At 40.2% G+C, this 15,962-nt stretch overlaps 1 protein-coding gene across 3 annotated transcripts in view; it reads right to left on the bottom strand.

The window, feature by feature from the left end:
* Positions 1-1,629: 1,629 nt before the first annotated feature.
* The window catches only part of gli1 (GLI family zinc finger 1), a 59,060-nt gene continuing 44,727 nt past the window's right edge, over positions 1,630-15,962 (bottom strand). The window contains exons 2-13 of one of the 3 annotated variants that reach the window (XM_015004537.2): positions 15,190-15,299; positions 12,359-12,585; positions 11,211-11,312; positions 10,894-11,092; positions 10,391-10,559; positions 10,133-10,243; positions 9,800-9,940; positions 9,061-9,210; positions 8,564-8,728; positions 8,186-8,428; positions 7,756-8,062; positions 1,630-6,945 (exon numbers count right to left, since the gene is read on the bottom strand). In XM_015004537.2, the coding sequence (XP_014860023.2) occupies positions 4,388-6,945; positions 7,756-8,062; positions 8,186-8,428; positions 8,564-8,728; positions 9,061-9,210; positions 9,800-9,940; positions 10,133-10,243; positions 10,391-10,559; positions 10,894-11,092; positions 11,211-11,312; positions 12,359-12,585; positions 15,190-15,260 (4,443 nt within the window). In that variant the 5' untranslated portion in view covers positions 15,261-15,299 and the 3' untranslated portion in view covers positions 1,630-4,387. Of the gene's footprint in view, positions 6,946-7,755; positions 8,063-8,185; positions 8,429-8,563; positions 8,729-9,060; positions 9,211-9,799; positions 9,944-10,132; positions 10,244-10,390; positions 10,560-10,893; positions 11,093-11,210; positions 11,313-12,358; positions 12,586-15,189; positions 15,681-15,962 lie in introns of those variants that run through there. The other 2 variants (XM_015004517.2, XM_088005734.1) reach the window with 2 other exon arrangements.

A 15,962-nucleotide genomic window follows, 5' to 3' on the forward strand; every position in this document is an offset into this window, starting at 1 on the left:
CCATTTGAAAGAGCTTAACCAGTGTGATGTGAAAGGCACAAATAAATCTGACATCATCTCAAACCCAGGAAGATTTGCTTTTATAGATCCTTTATGATGTTTGCATTTACACACTAATTAGGCCAGTTTCCCCCGTCACCCTCTCATATAAAGTCATTTAAAGGCGCAGGCTGTGGCTGATAACATTTTATAAGGCAGGTTTGTGCAGTTTTTCTTTCCTACAGCATTCAGCAGCTCACGAGTGAGTGTCCCCACTGACCACAGAGTCAGTGCAGGCGCTGATGTAATCAAGAGCAGCCACTTTTAATGCTGATCCACTTAATCTTGGCAGCTTGCTGGAGCACGTGACTGCAGCTCCTCACAGGTTGCTATGTGCTGTAGTTCATATTCATAACAAGGGGTTTTCCAGCTTCTCCACTGGATAAAAATAAATTCTTCCAGAAGTTCTTATCTAAATTACAAAAGGAAAAAAAAAAAAAACCTGTGATGAAAAGATAGAAAATTTGTGCAATTTAACAACTCACATGGGTGAATGGGTATGTAAGGAAAGTATACATTATACCATGTAGTACTAATGTTCTTATGGATGCTGTGAGTGGAACTGAATGCATTTTTTTCTCAGGCTGTGCTGCCCTCTGCAGGAGAAAAAGAGGCCCTACATTTGTTGGTCAGCAAGAGTAAAGGATCAAAAGTGCCAAAATAAGAAAATTTAATTTGAAATAAAACATTGTGTATTAAAATTAAAACAAAAAATAAGCAAATAAGTATTACTATAAAATATTTTTGGGTAGCACAAAGGCAAATAAGGTCCTGAGTTCAAATCTAGGTCTGTGGTCTTTCAGAGTTTGTAAGATCTTCTCCTGTATATGTGGGTTTTCCTTCGGCTGCCTCCCACAATCAAAAACCGTGACTGCTATGCCAATTGAATACTCTACCTCTCCTTAGGTATGAGAGCATGAATGCATGGTTGTGTTTCCCTGTGATGAACTGGTGACCTGTTCAGGGCCTCTTCTGTTATTTAAATGATAGATAGAAAATAGATAATAAACGTGGAAATAATGAAAATGTTGCCATTACATATCAAGTTCCTATATTATATAAGACATATTACTATAGAAGATGCTTATTATAGCACAATTAAAAATTCTAAACTGCTAATATGGGTCATTAAATGGACATCTGACATGTTGAACTGCTCAGTCATTTAAATAAAGATTAATTGTAGCCTCTCCCCCTGTCACTGCTTGATACTTTGAACCACTAAATGAAAGCTAAAATATTTCACCAATCTTATAAATATCCATGTATCTTTGAATTCTTTCATTTAATATAGATTAGTTATATATGTCCAGTTTTGTTAGGGTGAATTTATTCCATCTTCCATTATGACGTATTGCAGTCATTGTGCAGAATTAACTATGCTATAGTTGATGGTGATTGGTCTAAAGTGGACTTTCTTTGTAGCCAATCAGATGTTAGGATCCTTTATGTGGATTGTACAGATATAGTTAAAATTATAGTAATGAACTGCAAGCATATCTGCAATAAGTCAAAGAATCAGAAGGCATTACCTATACATTTAAGATAAGATGAAGTCAATAATATGATGCCCTTTGGCCATCTATAAACCACTTTACAATCAGTTGTTGTGACTTTTATTACAACACACCAGACATTTAAGAATTTCACAAAACATTGGCACCCATATCAAACTGCAGGTTTATTTATGAACTGGTAAAATATAGCACATATGTATAAAAATGTAGAAAATTGTACAGAAAATAAAACACTTCACTTTATTCTATTAGTTTTTGCTACTAAAATAGCTTTGTTTTGCTAAAAGTGATAATCTTTTGCCAGCAAAATAAGTCAGAATGAAGGATAACAGTTACAAAAAAGAAAACAAAAACACAAATCACACACACACACGGGCAGGCACACAAGGAGGGCAACAATCATAAGGTTCATTAATATAAAAAAAGATTTTGTACAAAACATATACATTCTACATGACAGCACTAACAATTAATGTTCATGTACTTTGGGGTAGTGTTAGTGTTGAGCTTTAATACTCTATTTGTACATCTTTTCCTCTGTTACCATGAATCTTTGGTACAATGTGCACTTATTCCAAACTGAGGAAGTATTAATTGGTGCTAAGGCTGGAGTGACAATACTGTGATCTGCTGAATGATTCATGCTTTATGAAATACTTTAGTGTGGCCCCAGGAAGCTTAAAAGGCTCAGATCTCTGACCTAATCAAATACTGTATGAAATCTGTATAGTCATGTAACTGAGGTTGGCGTGAGTCACTGAAAGACAGGGATTTTTTCCAAACAGTGCTGTAATCAGTGCAAAACCACCTTACTAAAAAGAGCTGCTGCTTTCTTCCTGGGATACAGTTCAGCTGTTAAAGTACCTCTCTGTACCTGATAAACTCTTTACTACAGTGGTAGCAGGATTAGCCCTTTTGTGAATTAGTTATGCTGAATGTAACTCTTTGGGATTAGAGCCAAAGTGCAGTAGGTTGTCCTATGAATGTACCTCAGTTTCGAAAATATAGGAAACGATTACACATTAACTCAATATCCTCAGTTACTATCAACCCTCAGCTGAGTCCTGTGTGAGCTGGTGGTTAGTTTATTGTACAGAAAATGCAGTCTGTTTAAACATACATGCTGCCATTTAAAAATCACTGTTAATGCTGGTGACATTTACTGGAAACACTGAAAAGGACGTGTTAAAAGTTCCAAAATATATGCACCTTTTATTGCAGTAGCAAAATGTCATCCTGAAAAAATACGTTATTTACGTGCTTTAAAATAATTGTAATCAAGCCGTATTGGAGTATATTTTTATATTAAAAGTTGACTTGGGAGGACAGGAACTTTTATTCAGTAATTAGGCCTTAAGTACAAGACACCCCGAACTGATTGAAATGCCAGATTATTTTGGTATTTCAATCAATAGTCAATTTTGAACCTTGTCTCAAGTTTTTATCCATAAGCAATGGGTAATACACCTAAATCTAGTCTAGAGAAATAAATTTAATCTGTGCTGTATTAATGTTGATTTAAAGAGCAACACAATTTAATGTCATTTTTTTCTTAATGTCTCTTGTATTTTAACATTTGCTTTTCCCATTCATTGCATTTATGCAATAATGAGAAAGTTGCTGATCAGTTTCATTGTATTCATTTAAAATAATAATAATAAAAAACTAAAGCCTGCATAAATATACTCAGATTCATTTTTGACATTTCAATGTGAGATTATGACACTGCAATAAAAGATGAATTAATTTTAAAGCTTTTATCACACCGTCGATAAGCACACCAGTAAAGATAAATGTACTATCATTGAGCTTTTCTCACATTCTGTAACTCAGAAGTGGTAGGCACATTCTGTTATAAAGACACCTGATAAAAAAAAGTAGCTGCTTTAGAAACACTTAAAGTAAACAAGTGGAGTGCAAACTCTGTCTGGAAAGGCAAGTCAAACGTACATGTAGTGTGCACACTAAAGATTCAAAACAAGTCCTGAGTGTCAGTGTGTAGGGATAGATGTAGGGTTACAATGCATGTGACTGCTCTGCAATGGTGCATATGTAGGAATACTGATATGTTTGCTGGTATAGATTGTGTTGATACTGAAAAGGAGGAAATCAAGAGTAACACAGAAGATTTACAAGGCCAGAGAAACATTTCTCAATCACTAAAAGCATAGCTTTCTTGTCTCTTCAAACAAACAAAAAATACTAACCCCTGAACATTGAGCTTCAAGCAAACTATCAAGCAAACTATCAAAAGACAACCTTTCAATGTCTCATTGTCGTATACACATTTTGTATATATATATATGTATATATATATATAGAAAACATATTTACATAAATCCTTCTTTGCTCCATTGCTGCCAAAGCCCTTTTCGATTAATAAAAAAAAACTGTTCAGCATCCTATGTTCAAATCAAAAAATAGTTCTGTCTTACACTATGGCACAGAAAAAAAACATACCAAGGCAGCAGGGGAAAAATTATGAATAGGGAAAAGCCGGCACCTTTGGTTTTAAGGTTTTTGATGGTGGTTTGCATATTTTTTAAAAGCAATTAGACTGTATTAGTAGCTTTGCCTCAACTTGCACCCAGAACCTATTAGACTACATTATCAAATCTTTTTACATGAGTCTCCAATAAGCTATTGCTGGTTTTAGTACTATTGATCCATTTTTATGAACAGTTCCACTTTACAGTCTTTCTGGTCTGGCTAAACCTTCAGTCAAAATCCCTCAAAGTGACAGAATCTGATTTTGAAAAACAAAAACAAGGCCAAGGCGAATGTTTATTGCTTGTCTATAGCTAATGCATGCTAAGATGCCCTATTGTCCCCTAAGACAGAGTGTTCAGGTACTTATTTTCCCCAGCCAGTGAGGTAAGCATGGATGTCATGTCACCCACAGCCATGTTGGACAGGCCAGTGCCCGGAGCCAGGCTGACGGACGTCTGTGGGGTGGTGAGGCGGGAAGAAGCCTGGGAGGATGATCCTGGAAGACCTTGGAGAGGATTGTTGACTGGACTAAATGAGGAAGAATCAGCTTCATCGATAATGGAAGTAAAGTCAATGCGAGCATTCTCCAAGTCCAGGTTTTCTAAGGCATTCGAGATGGGACTAGACTCTGGATAGGGAGCCATAGGGGCAGATTTGGTGTCACCTGCTGGGTCCAGGTTTGGCGGTCCCATATTGGTCGGCTGGTTAAGGCAAGGTCCATTCTGGGGGTCCCTGTGTTTTTCCATATTCATATTTATCTGACCTGTGTAGTACATGTTGTTGTTGTTGGAGGGAGAAAACATTTCATTTTGAGGGTGCTGTGGATGCTGGACAGGTGGAAGGCGCACCCCTCGTCTGGGGCTGGAAGTGGAGTGTACAGGGCTCAGGTGGGGGGAGCTGCCAAGGTAACCCCCTCCTACCTGTGGCAGACTATTCTGGCGGCTGAGAGGCTTGCGTCCCTGAGGTGGCCTAGGCACAACCATTTCCTGATTGTAGCATGTGCCCTGGAGACCTGTCAGGTGCTGATCTTTAGGTGTAACTGAGGTGGGCCCTCGGCTGTGGGCAGCAGGGCTCATGACCAGATTACGTTCTGGGTAAGAGGGATACATCTGGTTGGGATATAGGTTCTGATTCTGATGCTCTGGGCTGTGTTGCATCATTGCTGCTTGAGCATTCAAACCCATGTTGTCAGAAAGAGAAGGTGGCTTCATTCCACTCTGCTGCTCTTGCTCTTGTTGCTGCTCCCACATGAGTGCTTGCTGAGACTGCACATAATTCCTCACCATCATCTCCTTCACCTGCATCATTGGGGTTTCTGACCTTTGGCCTTCTGACAGCCCAGAACTGGCACAGCCCAAACTTAAGCCACCTCCACTAGGGTACGAACTTGGGTTCTGCCCTTGAAAATCACAGCTTGGGTGGCCAGAGTTTCTCATCATCACTTGAGCACTCTGTTGGGGGTAAGTCTGTGTTTGCTGCAGGAGGATTCGTTGCTGTTGGAGCTTCGCACTCTGACAGGCATCCCCACCACCCATACCGGGGTGAAACTGTTGCTCAGGCTTGATGAAAGGTTTGTGAGTGCCATCAGGATTGTTGTAGAGGGCTGTCTGATTGTTAAAGTGAGCTTGTGTTTGTTGAGGCTGCAGACTGGAATCTGAGAACCGCACCGATTGCTGGTTCTGAATTGCATGGCTTGAAGTTTGGATTTGGTTGTGGTTGTCATTCCAAGGACCCCCACTGTCACTGCCCTGACCTATGCCTGGGTAATGCGGACCGGAAGGACTCAGCTGGCAGGTGCTCATGCCATACTCGGCCTGTTGGAGAAGTGTATTTGACATCCCATCTGGCTGTGTAGGTCTTGCTTGACCTAATGGATTTCCATTAGCTCTGGCTATGACTTCTCCTCCGTGTCCCTGGTAAAGCCGCTGCATGTAAGTGGGATCCGGGCAGCCCAGAGAGTCATGGCTCGGGGACAGCTGGTTTGGAAGTGGACCTCCACCTCCCATTGTCGGATTCTGTTGCTGGAAACTCATAAAGTTTCTCTCCACAGGGGTCATCATCATGGAACGATCCCTGGCATCAACAGTGTTGAGATGGGGCTCCATACCCATAGCTTCCATCATTACATTTTCTGTGATGCTCGGTGGACGTGGGGAGTACATGTGGCGGGAAAGACCTGTGTCAGAGCCACGAAGTTGTAGTGCATTTCTGCGGCCCATCATGGCCACATTATTGAGGCTGTTAAAGCGTTTGGGTAGAGCTTGTGGGTCTGCTACTGATCGAACCGGATCACTGGCCCTCCTGGTGTTGTTACCTGGAGCCTGGTGAGGGTAGATAACTCCAGTACCGTATTCTGTGTTGGCACTGTGCCGCCGTGGACCTCCTTGCTGGAGGAAAGGAGGTAAAGGCTGCCCTTGGTACTCACTCAAAGGACCTCCCCTTCTTACTGGTGTACCGGGCTGCTCCATGTTAGGTAAAGGAGTGGGTGGAGGTCCGCCAGTGGCTGCAGCATATTTGGCCTTCAGGCTGTAGTGCTGAGCAGGTGTTAAGTTGGGGAGACCTGGTAACCCTCCACCTCCGGGACATGGAGCTCCTCTACGATAGGTTTCAGGTGAAAGAGGGTCTCCCCCGGATTGTTCTGGACTCAGAAGGTGACATCCGCCCCCTGCTGTCCCTCCTATTTGTGAGACATCACTGGAGCGTCTACTGGATAGGTAAGGGGAAGCCATAGAGGAGCGACGGCTCACTGTGTATGCTGAGCTTAGGCTGCTTGTGCCACTTCCTCTTCTGTCATTAGTAGAGTTTGCTATATTTCCAGCTCCGAGCTCATGGTTGGACAGCTCCATTACGCGTCGATTAAGTGGAGAAGGTGCACACAACCCCATGTTGTCCCCTGAACCTAGAAAGAAAAATTAAGGAGAAAATTACTTAAACGTCGTCCACTGTGCCTGGCAATTAACATTTTTGCATTTTGATAAACCCATGCTTTTATGGGATTTTGTCAGAATAAAAAAAAAATTGAAAGTGTGGCATACACCTGTTGCTTTTTGCTGTAATCTCAGCTGCGAGTCTTTTGAGGTATTTTTCTACCAGCTTTGGCTGACTTTATTTTTGCCAAGTAGCAAAGTTAAATCAAAATAGATGGAGACCATCTGCAAACACAAACTATTCAATCAATCAATCAAATTTTATTGGTATAGCACATTTCAGCAGCAAGGCATTTCAAAGTGCTTTACATAATTAAAATAAAAACAGCATGTGAGAAAGAGATTTAAAAAACATAATTAAAACTATTGTCTTGTGAAATAGATCATTTCTAGATTAAAAACAATAAATTTGCAGCTATGAGTGCATGCTTCGAGTAATTTTCCAGCTGAAAGATTAACTATTTCCATAAGAAATAGTTAATCTTTCTTTCAGCATTTTTATAAAGTGTTGGTCAGTGTTTACCTTTGCTCATTTTCCAATCAACTTAGGGATTGGAAGATGAGCAAATGTGATATAGGAATAAAGAGGAGTGAATTCAACTCAATGCCACACTTTCAGATTTTTATCTGTAAAAACTTTTGAAGACTTTGTACCATTTTCCTTTCACTTAACAATTATGTACAATTTTGTGTGTTGCCCTATCACATAAAATACAATGAGTTCTGTAATCAAAATGTGACAAAAAATGAAATGGCTTAAAATTTTTCTTTCCAGTATGTACCAGAAATGGCAGGAAGTTTGTTACTGGCGCAGCGGCCAGGAGGAGTCGGCCTTCGAATTTGCTTTAGTTTGTCAATCTTCAGGTTCTCCAGCCGCTTCAGAGCCTGAGCAGACATTCCCATTGTTCCTGGCTCCCCTCCTCCGCTGCCTCCTCCACCTGCAACTCCATCCTCTAAAGCTGTGAGATCATCCAAGCTTCCCGCTGCATTTAGGTTCATTTCCACACCGCTGTCATTGTTATTGGTGCTCCCCAGTGGAGAACGTTCGCTGCTGCAAGACGACTGAGCACCAGGACTAGGCTGGGACTTCTGAAAGTCAAACGAAGAGATAAAAAGTTTTAGTGAATCTTCTAAGAATAGTTAAGTAGATATGTCTGAGTTTACTCTCTTTGCTGATCTCTACAGCAGCCTTCAGTAATGTTCGTCACTGACCAAGGTAGTCTCAGGTGCCAACAATTTGCAGTCTTCCCTGCATGTCTCCTCCTTTTCGAGGAGCAGCTCCGATGTTTGGCCTCCAGGGGTCAGCGCTGAGCCAGGGGGTCGTGGGCCTGTGTCTCCACGATGCTTCTTGGTGATATGGGCTTCGGGGCCATGTACTGTCTTCACGTGCTTACGCAAAGAGCTTGGATCTGTGTATCGCTTAGTGCAACCAGGGATCTTACAAACATATGGTTTCTGTAAGGCGCACACAAAAAAACCCATAAAAATTCTTATACAGTAAATACTGGGAGAGTTTTCCCAATAAAGCTAAATTGATTAGCCGTCAGATAGTCGTTCAGTTTCCCTCTTTAAACTTGTCTGTCTTAGTACCTCATTGGAATGAGTTCGGTTCTGGTGCTTTGCCCGGTCTGAAGCATTGGAGAAGGCTTTATTACACCCCTCATGTTCGCATACATATGGTTTCTCCCCGGTGTGAGAGCGCAAGTGGGTCTTCAAATTCTCCAGGCGAGAGTAGGCTTTATTACAGCCTTCAAACTATAGCAGAAAACATTCACAACAGTTTATCATGACAGTCGGGTAACATTAAAAATGATCAAATAAATAATGCATATCTAAAGCTTTTATTAAAAGATCTGGTGTTCCACAGTAATATAACTTGTTGAATTAAAGTGACCCTCAAAAGCTTTTCATTAATATGTCTTAATAATACTTATGGCTGATATAGAGGAAGTCTGCAAAGACGGTAAGCCTAAAGATTACGGTGAGAAATTAAATCGCTTTCCTTCTAAGCTACAAAAGTACATTCATTTATCTGCCCTTTAACTTTAGATCAGGAAATGGAAAACAAAGAGTTCAAAGTTCCTTACAGTGCACTTGTGTGGCTTCTCTCCTGTGTGTCTGCGCATGTGAACCACGAGCATGTACTGAGCTTTAAAAGGCCTCTGCTCTCGAGAACACTCCTGCCAATGACAGACAAACTCCTTCTTCTCTCCGTGGATGTGCTCGTTGTTTATGTGCTAAAAGGATGACAAAGACATAAAAAATAGAATGAGCGTAACTGACTGAAGCTCCAAAGAGTACATTTTTTAAAAACCTTTTAGCAAACAACCAAGATGCTATGTTTAGCAAAATGCAACCACTGCACATTAAGTTGAATAGACCATCCTCATGGTGAAACATGGTAGTGGAAGCGTCATGCTGTTGAGGGGTCTTTTCTCAGCAGGAAGTGAATCAGAGTTGATAGGAACATGGATGGAGCTAAATACAGGCCAATACTGAAAGAAAGCCTCACAAAATTAAATCATGGGCGATCCATCAAACTCAGCTTTTCTGTGAAGAATGTACAAAAATATCCATCTTCAGATGTACAAAGCAGTTAGAGACACACTTAAAAAAAGTTGTCTTTAGATGTAAAAACTATTCCACATACACTCCACACCACTAGATTTTTATTTACATAGCATCCTGGAAACCATATATCATTTGTTTCTGCATCACGATATTCACCTCTTTGGTGACAGATAAAATCCAGTGACGTTTCTAATTGTATCAAAAAGTTACGGTTGGTTTTACTCCAACTGATTGATGACGTGTAAAATGTCTCACATGAACAAGTTGGTCTTGTGTGTCAAACTCCTTGTTGCAGCTCTCCCAGCGACAGTTGGTCTCATAGATGGCCTCCGGCTCCGGCTTCCCGTCCTCCTTGTCCAAGTCGTCTCTGCCATCCAGCAAGCTCATCAAATGATCCTGCTAAAGCATTTTTGTAGAAATGAAATCTCATTTAGCTCAGGCGTACTCCAAATGCCAAAATGGCCTTGTCTTACAGTTCAGATTTAATCTGCAGCTGATAAGACGAAAGTTGGAACATGGCTTTCTGTCAAATATGAAATGATCTGGAAAAGATTAGATGTAAATATCACAAAAAGGACATGACTTCACCTGAGTGCCGGTGGAGGAAGGACTGGCTACATCTCCCTCTGACCTTTCCTCCAGGTTCTTTACATTCATGCCGTCCATCACGCCAACCAGACCTGGCTCTGTTTTCAGCTGCTAAACAGTACATACAACATTGTTTTCTTCAGTTTGTTCATACACGTCAGATTCCTGTGTGAAACGTATGTTTTTTCACTGCACAATGAGCAGAAGCTGCTGATCTACTGTCAAAGCTCTGTGATGTCGGGTTGAAAGCCATCTTACATGTCCATGCTTAGGTGGAACGAGGAGTCGGGGATTGTGGGGTGGTAAACGGGAAGCTTGGCAGGGACCTGGTGTGTGAACACCCAGAGGTGTGCCACCGTTTCCTCCGTATATGGAGCCTTGCTGTCTGGAGTGGCAGCTAATGTTGCTGGGATAATTCAGAGATGGACTGAGGAGGCAAAATATACCACGTTATCACTCAAAGAAAAACAAAATTAACACTAAATTGTTAACATTTAGAGAACATAACCAGAACACGTTGCTAAGTTGTGAATTAACAACAGCGTTTATGAATGTAACAATATAGAGCACAAACATAATCTAGGTGCCACATCAACGATGGAAAAACGTTTCTAAATGATTTGTCATGGTCCCATTTTTTTTATTTCACTAATATGAAAAACATCTCTGTAACCAGATTAGTTTTTGTTCCATCAATAGTTTCATCAGGCTACAAACACTGATGGTTGAGGTACTAGACTCAGAAAAATGTTGACTTATACCTCATGGCGCTCACAGACAGATGGCCATAGGAGCTGGCTCCGTTGGGGTTACAGCGAGAGTTAACGAAGGCCACGAGCGAGTTGGGCGAGGTCCGAATGACGGTCTGCAGGTCTACACTGGCATCAGACAGAGGTGAGATGGACAGGGCTCTCTTTTTACTCAGCTTCAACATAGAGCGAGGTGTGGAGAACCTTGAGCCTAGAGGGGACAGAAGTTTTTTTGAGAAAAAAAAAAAAAGAGGATCAGTCTTCATCTTAAATAGAACGTTTGTTTGTGACAGGAATATGTTCATTTTAAGCAGCTGCTTTTTTCCCACCGTCACCAGAGCCGATCTGCTCAGAACTGGGCTGAAGCTGACAGAAGTTGGGATGCGACGACATCATGTTATTCTGGTTGCAGTAGGGGGCGCTATTGCTACCTGAAGGATTTGAGAGAGAAAAGTTTGAAGTTCTCATGCAAACAATTCCAAAGAAACATAATCAATTCATTAAATAAGATTAAGTAAGATTATTTGTAAATACACAAAAGTAAACTGAATTAAAATTTAATTATCTGAAAAACTAAACTGAAAAAGGCTGAAATGGTGACAAGATGATTTGAACCAGTTTGTACTCATGACGCTATAAATGCAGTTTCCAAAACTGGAATTCGTTTATTTATGTGGATTTGTGGTGCGTGTTTCTAAGTCTAGAAAAAAAAAAAAAAAAAACTGTTAAACAAGCCAATCTATTTAAATAAATGATAGATATTTAATAACATTCTTTAAACTGGTGCAGAATTTGTTGTAGGAGTTTATTTAACAAGTTAAACCCCAGACATTTACTGTACATAACATATGTTCATCTAAAAGACACATTGGAGCCTTTTGTCACTAAAATTAAGTGCTGCATGTCAAATATTTCTAATTATATCTAGAGAATTGCTTAATCTCTAGTTTATTTTTGAATAAATAACCCTTCAGTCTACATCATTGTGTTGTTTTAAATACAAAGTACAGAGAGAGATTCATAAGAAAGTCTTTCATCAGACAGTGAGACTTTTAAGTTGATTATCTGCCTTACAATTCTCATCACTGTGTACTTATGCAGGATAAACTCAAATCCTCCTACACTCTTGTTGGTCACAGTTCTAATTCTGATAAACATCACATCATGCTCCACCGAAAGTAATAGATTACACATAAAACTGAAGTATGAATTCATAAAAGCTCCAGTTACATTTGTTTTGTGATTATGATAAAAAATAAATACTTCTTAATTTTTCCCCCTAATAAATCAATTGTAATGTTTCAAGTCCGATACTTTTGGAGGGACCTGCATTGTAGTAAAGCTGTCCAACTGCAAACTTCTCATCATTCCTCCTGTGGAAATCTATGGAGTTTAAGTTTCAGTCGCTCAGGTATCTTTAAGTCCTAATCAATAGCAGCTGTGAGGTTAAGGGGATGAAAAAGATACTGTGACTCACCCTCTGTGGGAGGCATGCCCCTGTGGCCCATCATACCGTGTGGTGGAGGGACCTGAGGAGGCCTCATGTATTGATCCAAGCAGTGGCTGTTTCCCTGAACCGGACCTGATCCAGATCCATGAGCCATGGGATTGTACATAGTGTGGCAGTCCTGGGGAGGGCCGTTGAGGTGCGGGACTCGAAGGGGGGACACATCGCTGTAGGGAGACTGGTCCGATGGCACAATGCTGCAGATAACAGAGAGGCCAGAATTATGAGACAAATAATTGAATAATAAAAATACATAGAGTAAAAACAAACAGACTGATTTAAGATGAACCAAAATAGATGTAAAAAAATTGTAAAGTAAGACTGAACATGCACCAATAAGACTTTAGTGGCAAATACCAACTTCCAGTTTTCTTTGAGAGCTGATCTGCTGAATCAAAATGTGTTTTTGTTTTTTTTCCATTTTCTTACTTAAATCTACAAAACCAACAAAACTCATCTGAAAAAAATACTTTGATTCAACATTTAAATGTGGCAAACCCACATCCTAGTCAATTAGAATATCATAGGAAAGTTACTTAATTTTGTTATTTTAATTCAAAAAAGGAAACACACATATTGTTTCATCAACACAGAGAGATGTATTTTAATAACACAGTTCATCAGAGGACTGGTTAGGACTGGAGAGAATGAATGCAACATAATGGTTACATAAACAATTTGCTTTTATTCAGAAATATTATATTATGGCCATGTTTTATCCTACATCACCACAAAGGAGGGAAAGCCACGAAAGGTTATCTCTACACAAGCTGACTGTTCACAGGTTGCTGTGAACAAGTACCACAGCTCTGAGAGAAGTCTAAAGCAATGCATCGCCTCTGAAATAAATGGACTCTGATAACCAAGTCCTCTAACAGCCGTTTAAATTATGCTGTCCTAATATTTGATGCAATGCTTCGCACCCACCACTAGATGTTGCATCTCTCTAATCTTGATCTACACCATGGAAATTTACTAATCTGGGTTTTCCCCCACAGAAGAAGAAAGAGTAAGCCTTGGAACTTTCCAGTGGCTCCCATAAATTTCAATGGATGCTCCGACGCTCAAAATCGGTCTCTGCCTTTTTTCTTCCATCTCTCAGACTCTTTCACTCCTCAGGATCGTCCTCTGCTCCTCCGCCGTCCTTTCAGTCCTTTCATTCTTTCTCAGCAACGTGTATTCCACACAGGAGCTTAATCTGTCCTCTCTAATCCACTGTGCTTCCCCCCCATTCTCGTTTTTTCCTTCTTTTCTCTTCCACCATTCATCCCTCCAGTTGTACTTTTCAGTTTCTCCCTCTCCCCCCTCAATCCTTTCTGTCTTGTTCCATCTTCCCCTAAACCTCCCTTCCTCCCTTTCTCTATCTCTCTCTCTTTTCTGCCCAGCCACCTTTCTCTCCAACTCTCCCTGCTTCTCCCTCTCTCTGGGTAACCTGAGTGGGGCGCGAGGCAGTCATGCAGAGCGCAGCGGGGCCTGGTCAGCCTGTAATTAGCAGCTGTCAGAGAGAGGCCGAGTCCACCCGCAACCTGGGTGGCATGAGCGAGGGAGGGAGCGAGGGTGGATAGCAGAGGAGCGTAGAGCAAGGAGTGAGTGGCTGAGCTAGCGCTGTGTTCACAACAACTGAACATAGACCTGGGCTTCTGCATCCTTAGAATATTTGATTGAGACAGGAAAAGTTTTTTTTTTTTTGACCTCCAGAAGAAATGCTTTGAGGAATACTGAAAATAAATGTTTCTCATCTGCACCAGGATCAATGAAAAATACTCAGATCTCTGCAGCTCATATTATTAGAATAAAGAACACAGATAAGCTGTTTAAAAATAATAATAATAATATGCCTACCCGTAACATCACCTAAATATTTTAAACGTCGGCTTACAAACTGTCTTAATTATAGAACTATTTTGAGATTTTGACTCATGTTAAATGAAGGCCTAGATGACTTTTTTTGTTTTTCAAACAAATAAATAAATAAAAATATGCACACTTTTTCAACTTGAAGAGTAAGAAAAAAGAGAGCATTTTTGAGAGTGTGAGTCCTGTCCTGGCAGCTTAGACAAGCAGGAAAATGAGACAGTCCACCTGTTACACTACTGACTACTCTAAATTTCTAAATTATCGGCTCCAGATCTGGTTTAAGCGCTCATTCATCCTGCAGGTTTACTGAGGTAAAGTGGATTTATTGGACATATGAAGGACCAATGCTCAGCAGTTTATGGGAGGGTCTGAAAATGATGAAAAGGTGACACAAGGATGCATTCAGACTGTTCACAGATGGTTGTGAGTGAAAATCTCAGATCAGCAGTTTCCAAAATACTGACACCAAACAAACATATCAATTTTGGTAGAAATCCCCTTTCTGCCCAATTCCGATGCGTGGTTAAAAACCATTTAGTAGCCTGTAAGGAAACGAAGCAACTAAAGATTGCATTAGGTTACTGATATGCGATTGGTTGATGTGGTGTTTGTGCTAACAAACAGGTGAATAAGTGTTTCTAATAAAGTGGCTGGTGGGAATATATGAGTACATTTGTTTTAAATAAAAAATATAAGTAAGGAAAAAAAAATTGCTACGTGGATCAAAACTTGGAATGTCTAAATATTTTTCTTTATATCATATAACCGTAGAGATGTGGCCATACATCTGTAATGAAGACATCTTTTTAGTATGCATTGATGACTGAGCCATGTTGAGGTATGATAGAGTATAAACCCATGAACACATGAGAATTTGTATAAATGATCATGAAAACAAAAAAAAATGACTTGCAAAGTTTCTGTGAGCAGTTCTGCTGTCTTACCCTCTGGAGGGCTGGCTGGGTGAGGTCTCATAGTAATACAGCCCCTGATGTGGCTGCATGTCCACTGGCATTGGAGCTCAGAGACCGACTGCTCCCCTTACAGCCTGGACCTGCAATGCAGACACAAGGACAAGGTTAGACAGAGGAGAGGAAACATAAACAAACCCAACCCAAGCAAACAAAACTAAACTCCACCAGAAAGAAAAGGCCAAATACACACAATTGTGGTTGGAGAAAAAAAAAATACATACGTAGGATGTTAATAACAGACTAAACCAAACCAAGAAAAACAGTTTAAGGAGAAAATAAACTCTGCAGAGCGTGAGTCATGCTTATTTTAAACAGTTGGTTTAAAATACTAAGCCCATCACTCATGTGCAAGTCACAGAGAGAAATTTAGACGGAAAAGGTTTCAAAGTTTTATAAATCATAAACGAAAGCATGCAGAACTTGAGCAATAAGTTCAACTTTAGCAGATTTTAGAAAGCTGAGTGCAGCACAACTAAGCAGTTTGTTTTCTCTGCATTTGATACATCATTTTTATGATTAAGAGGTGGAAAAAAAACACCCAACTTAGGAGTTGATAACACACAATTTGTAAGTGAACGTTTGGTCAAATGAATAAAATTATTGACCATAATTCATTTGTGCTGAATAAATTAGCTGACAAAAACTGTAGGTGAATAATTAATTGATATGCAAAAGCTATTGCTATCAAGAAATTGACTGGTAGTTTGAATCAGCTCATTTTCATGTAAAAATCTTAGCTTTTT

Source organism: Poecilia mexicana, unplaced genomic scaffold (assembly GCF_051168715.1).
Source record: "Poecilia mexicana isolate PSO_F unplaced genomic scaffold, ASM5116871v1 scaffold_5, whole genome shotgun sequence".
In the NCBI taxonomy this organism is placed as follows: Eukaryota; Metazoa; Chordata; class Actinopteri; order Cyprinodontiformes; family Poeciliidae; genus Poecilia; species Poecilia mexicana.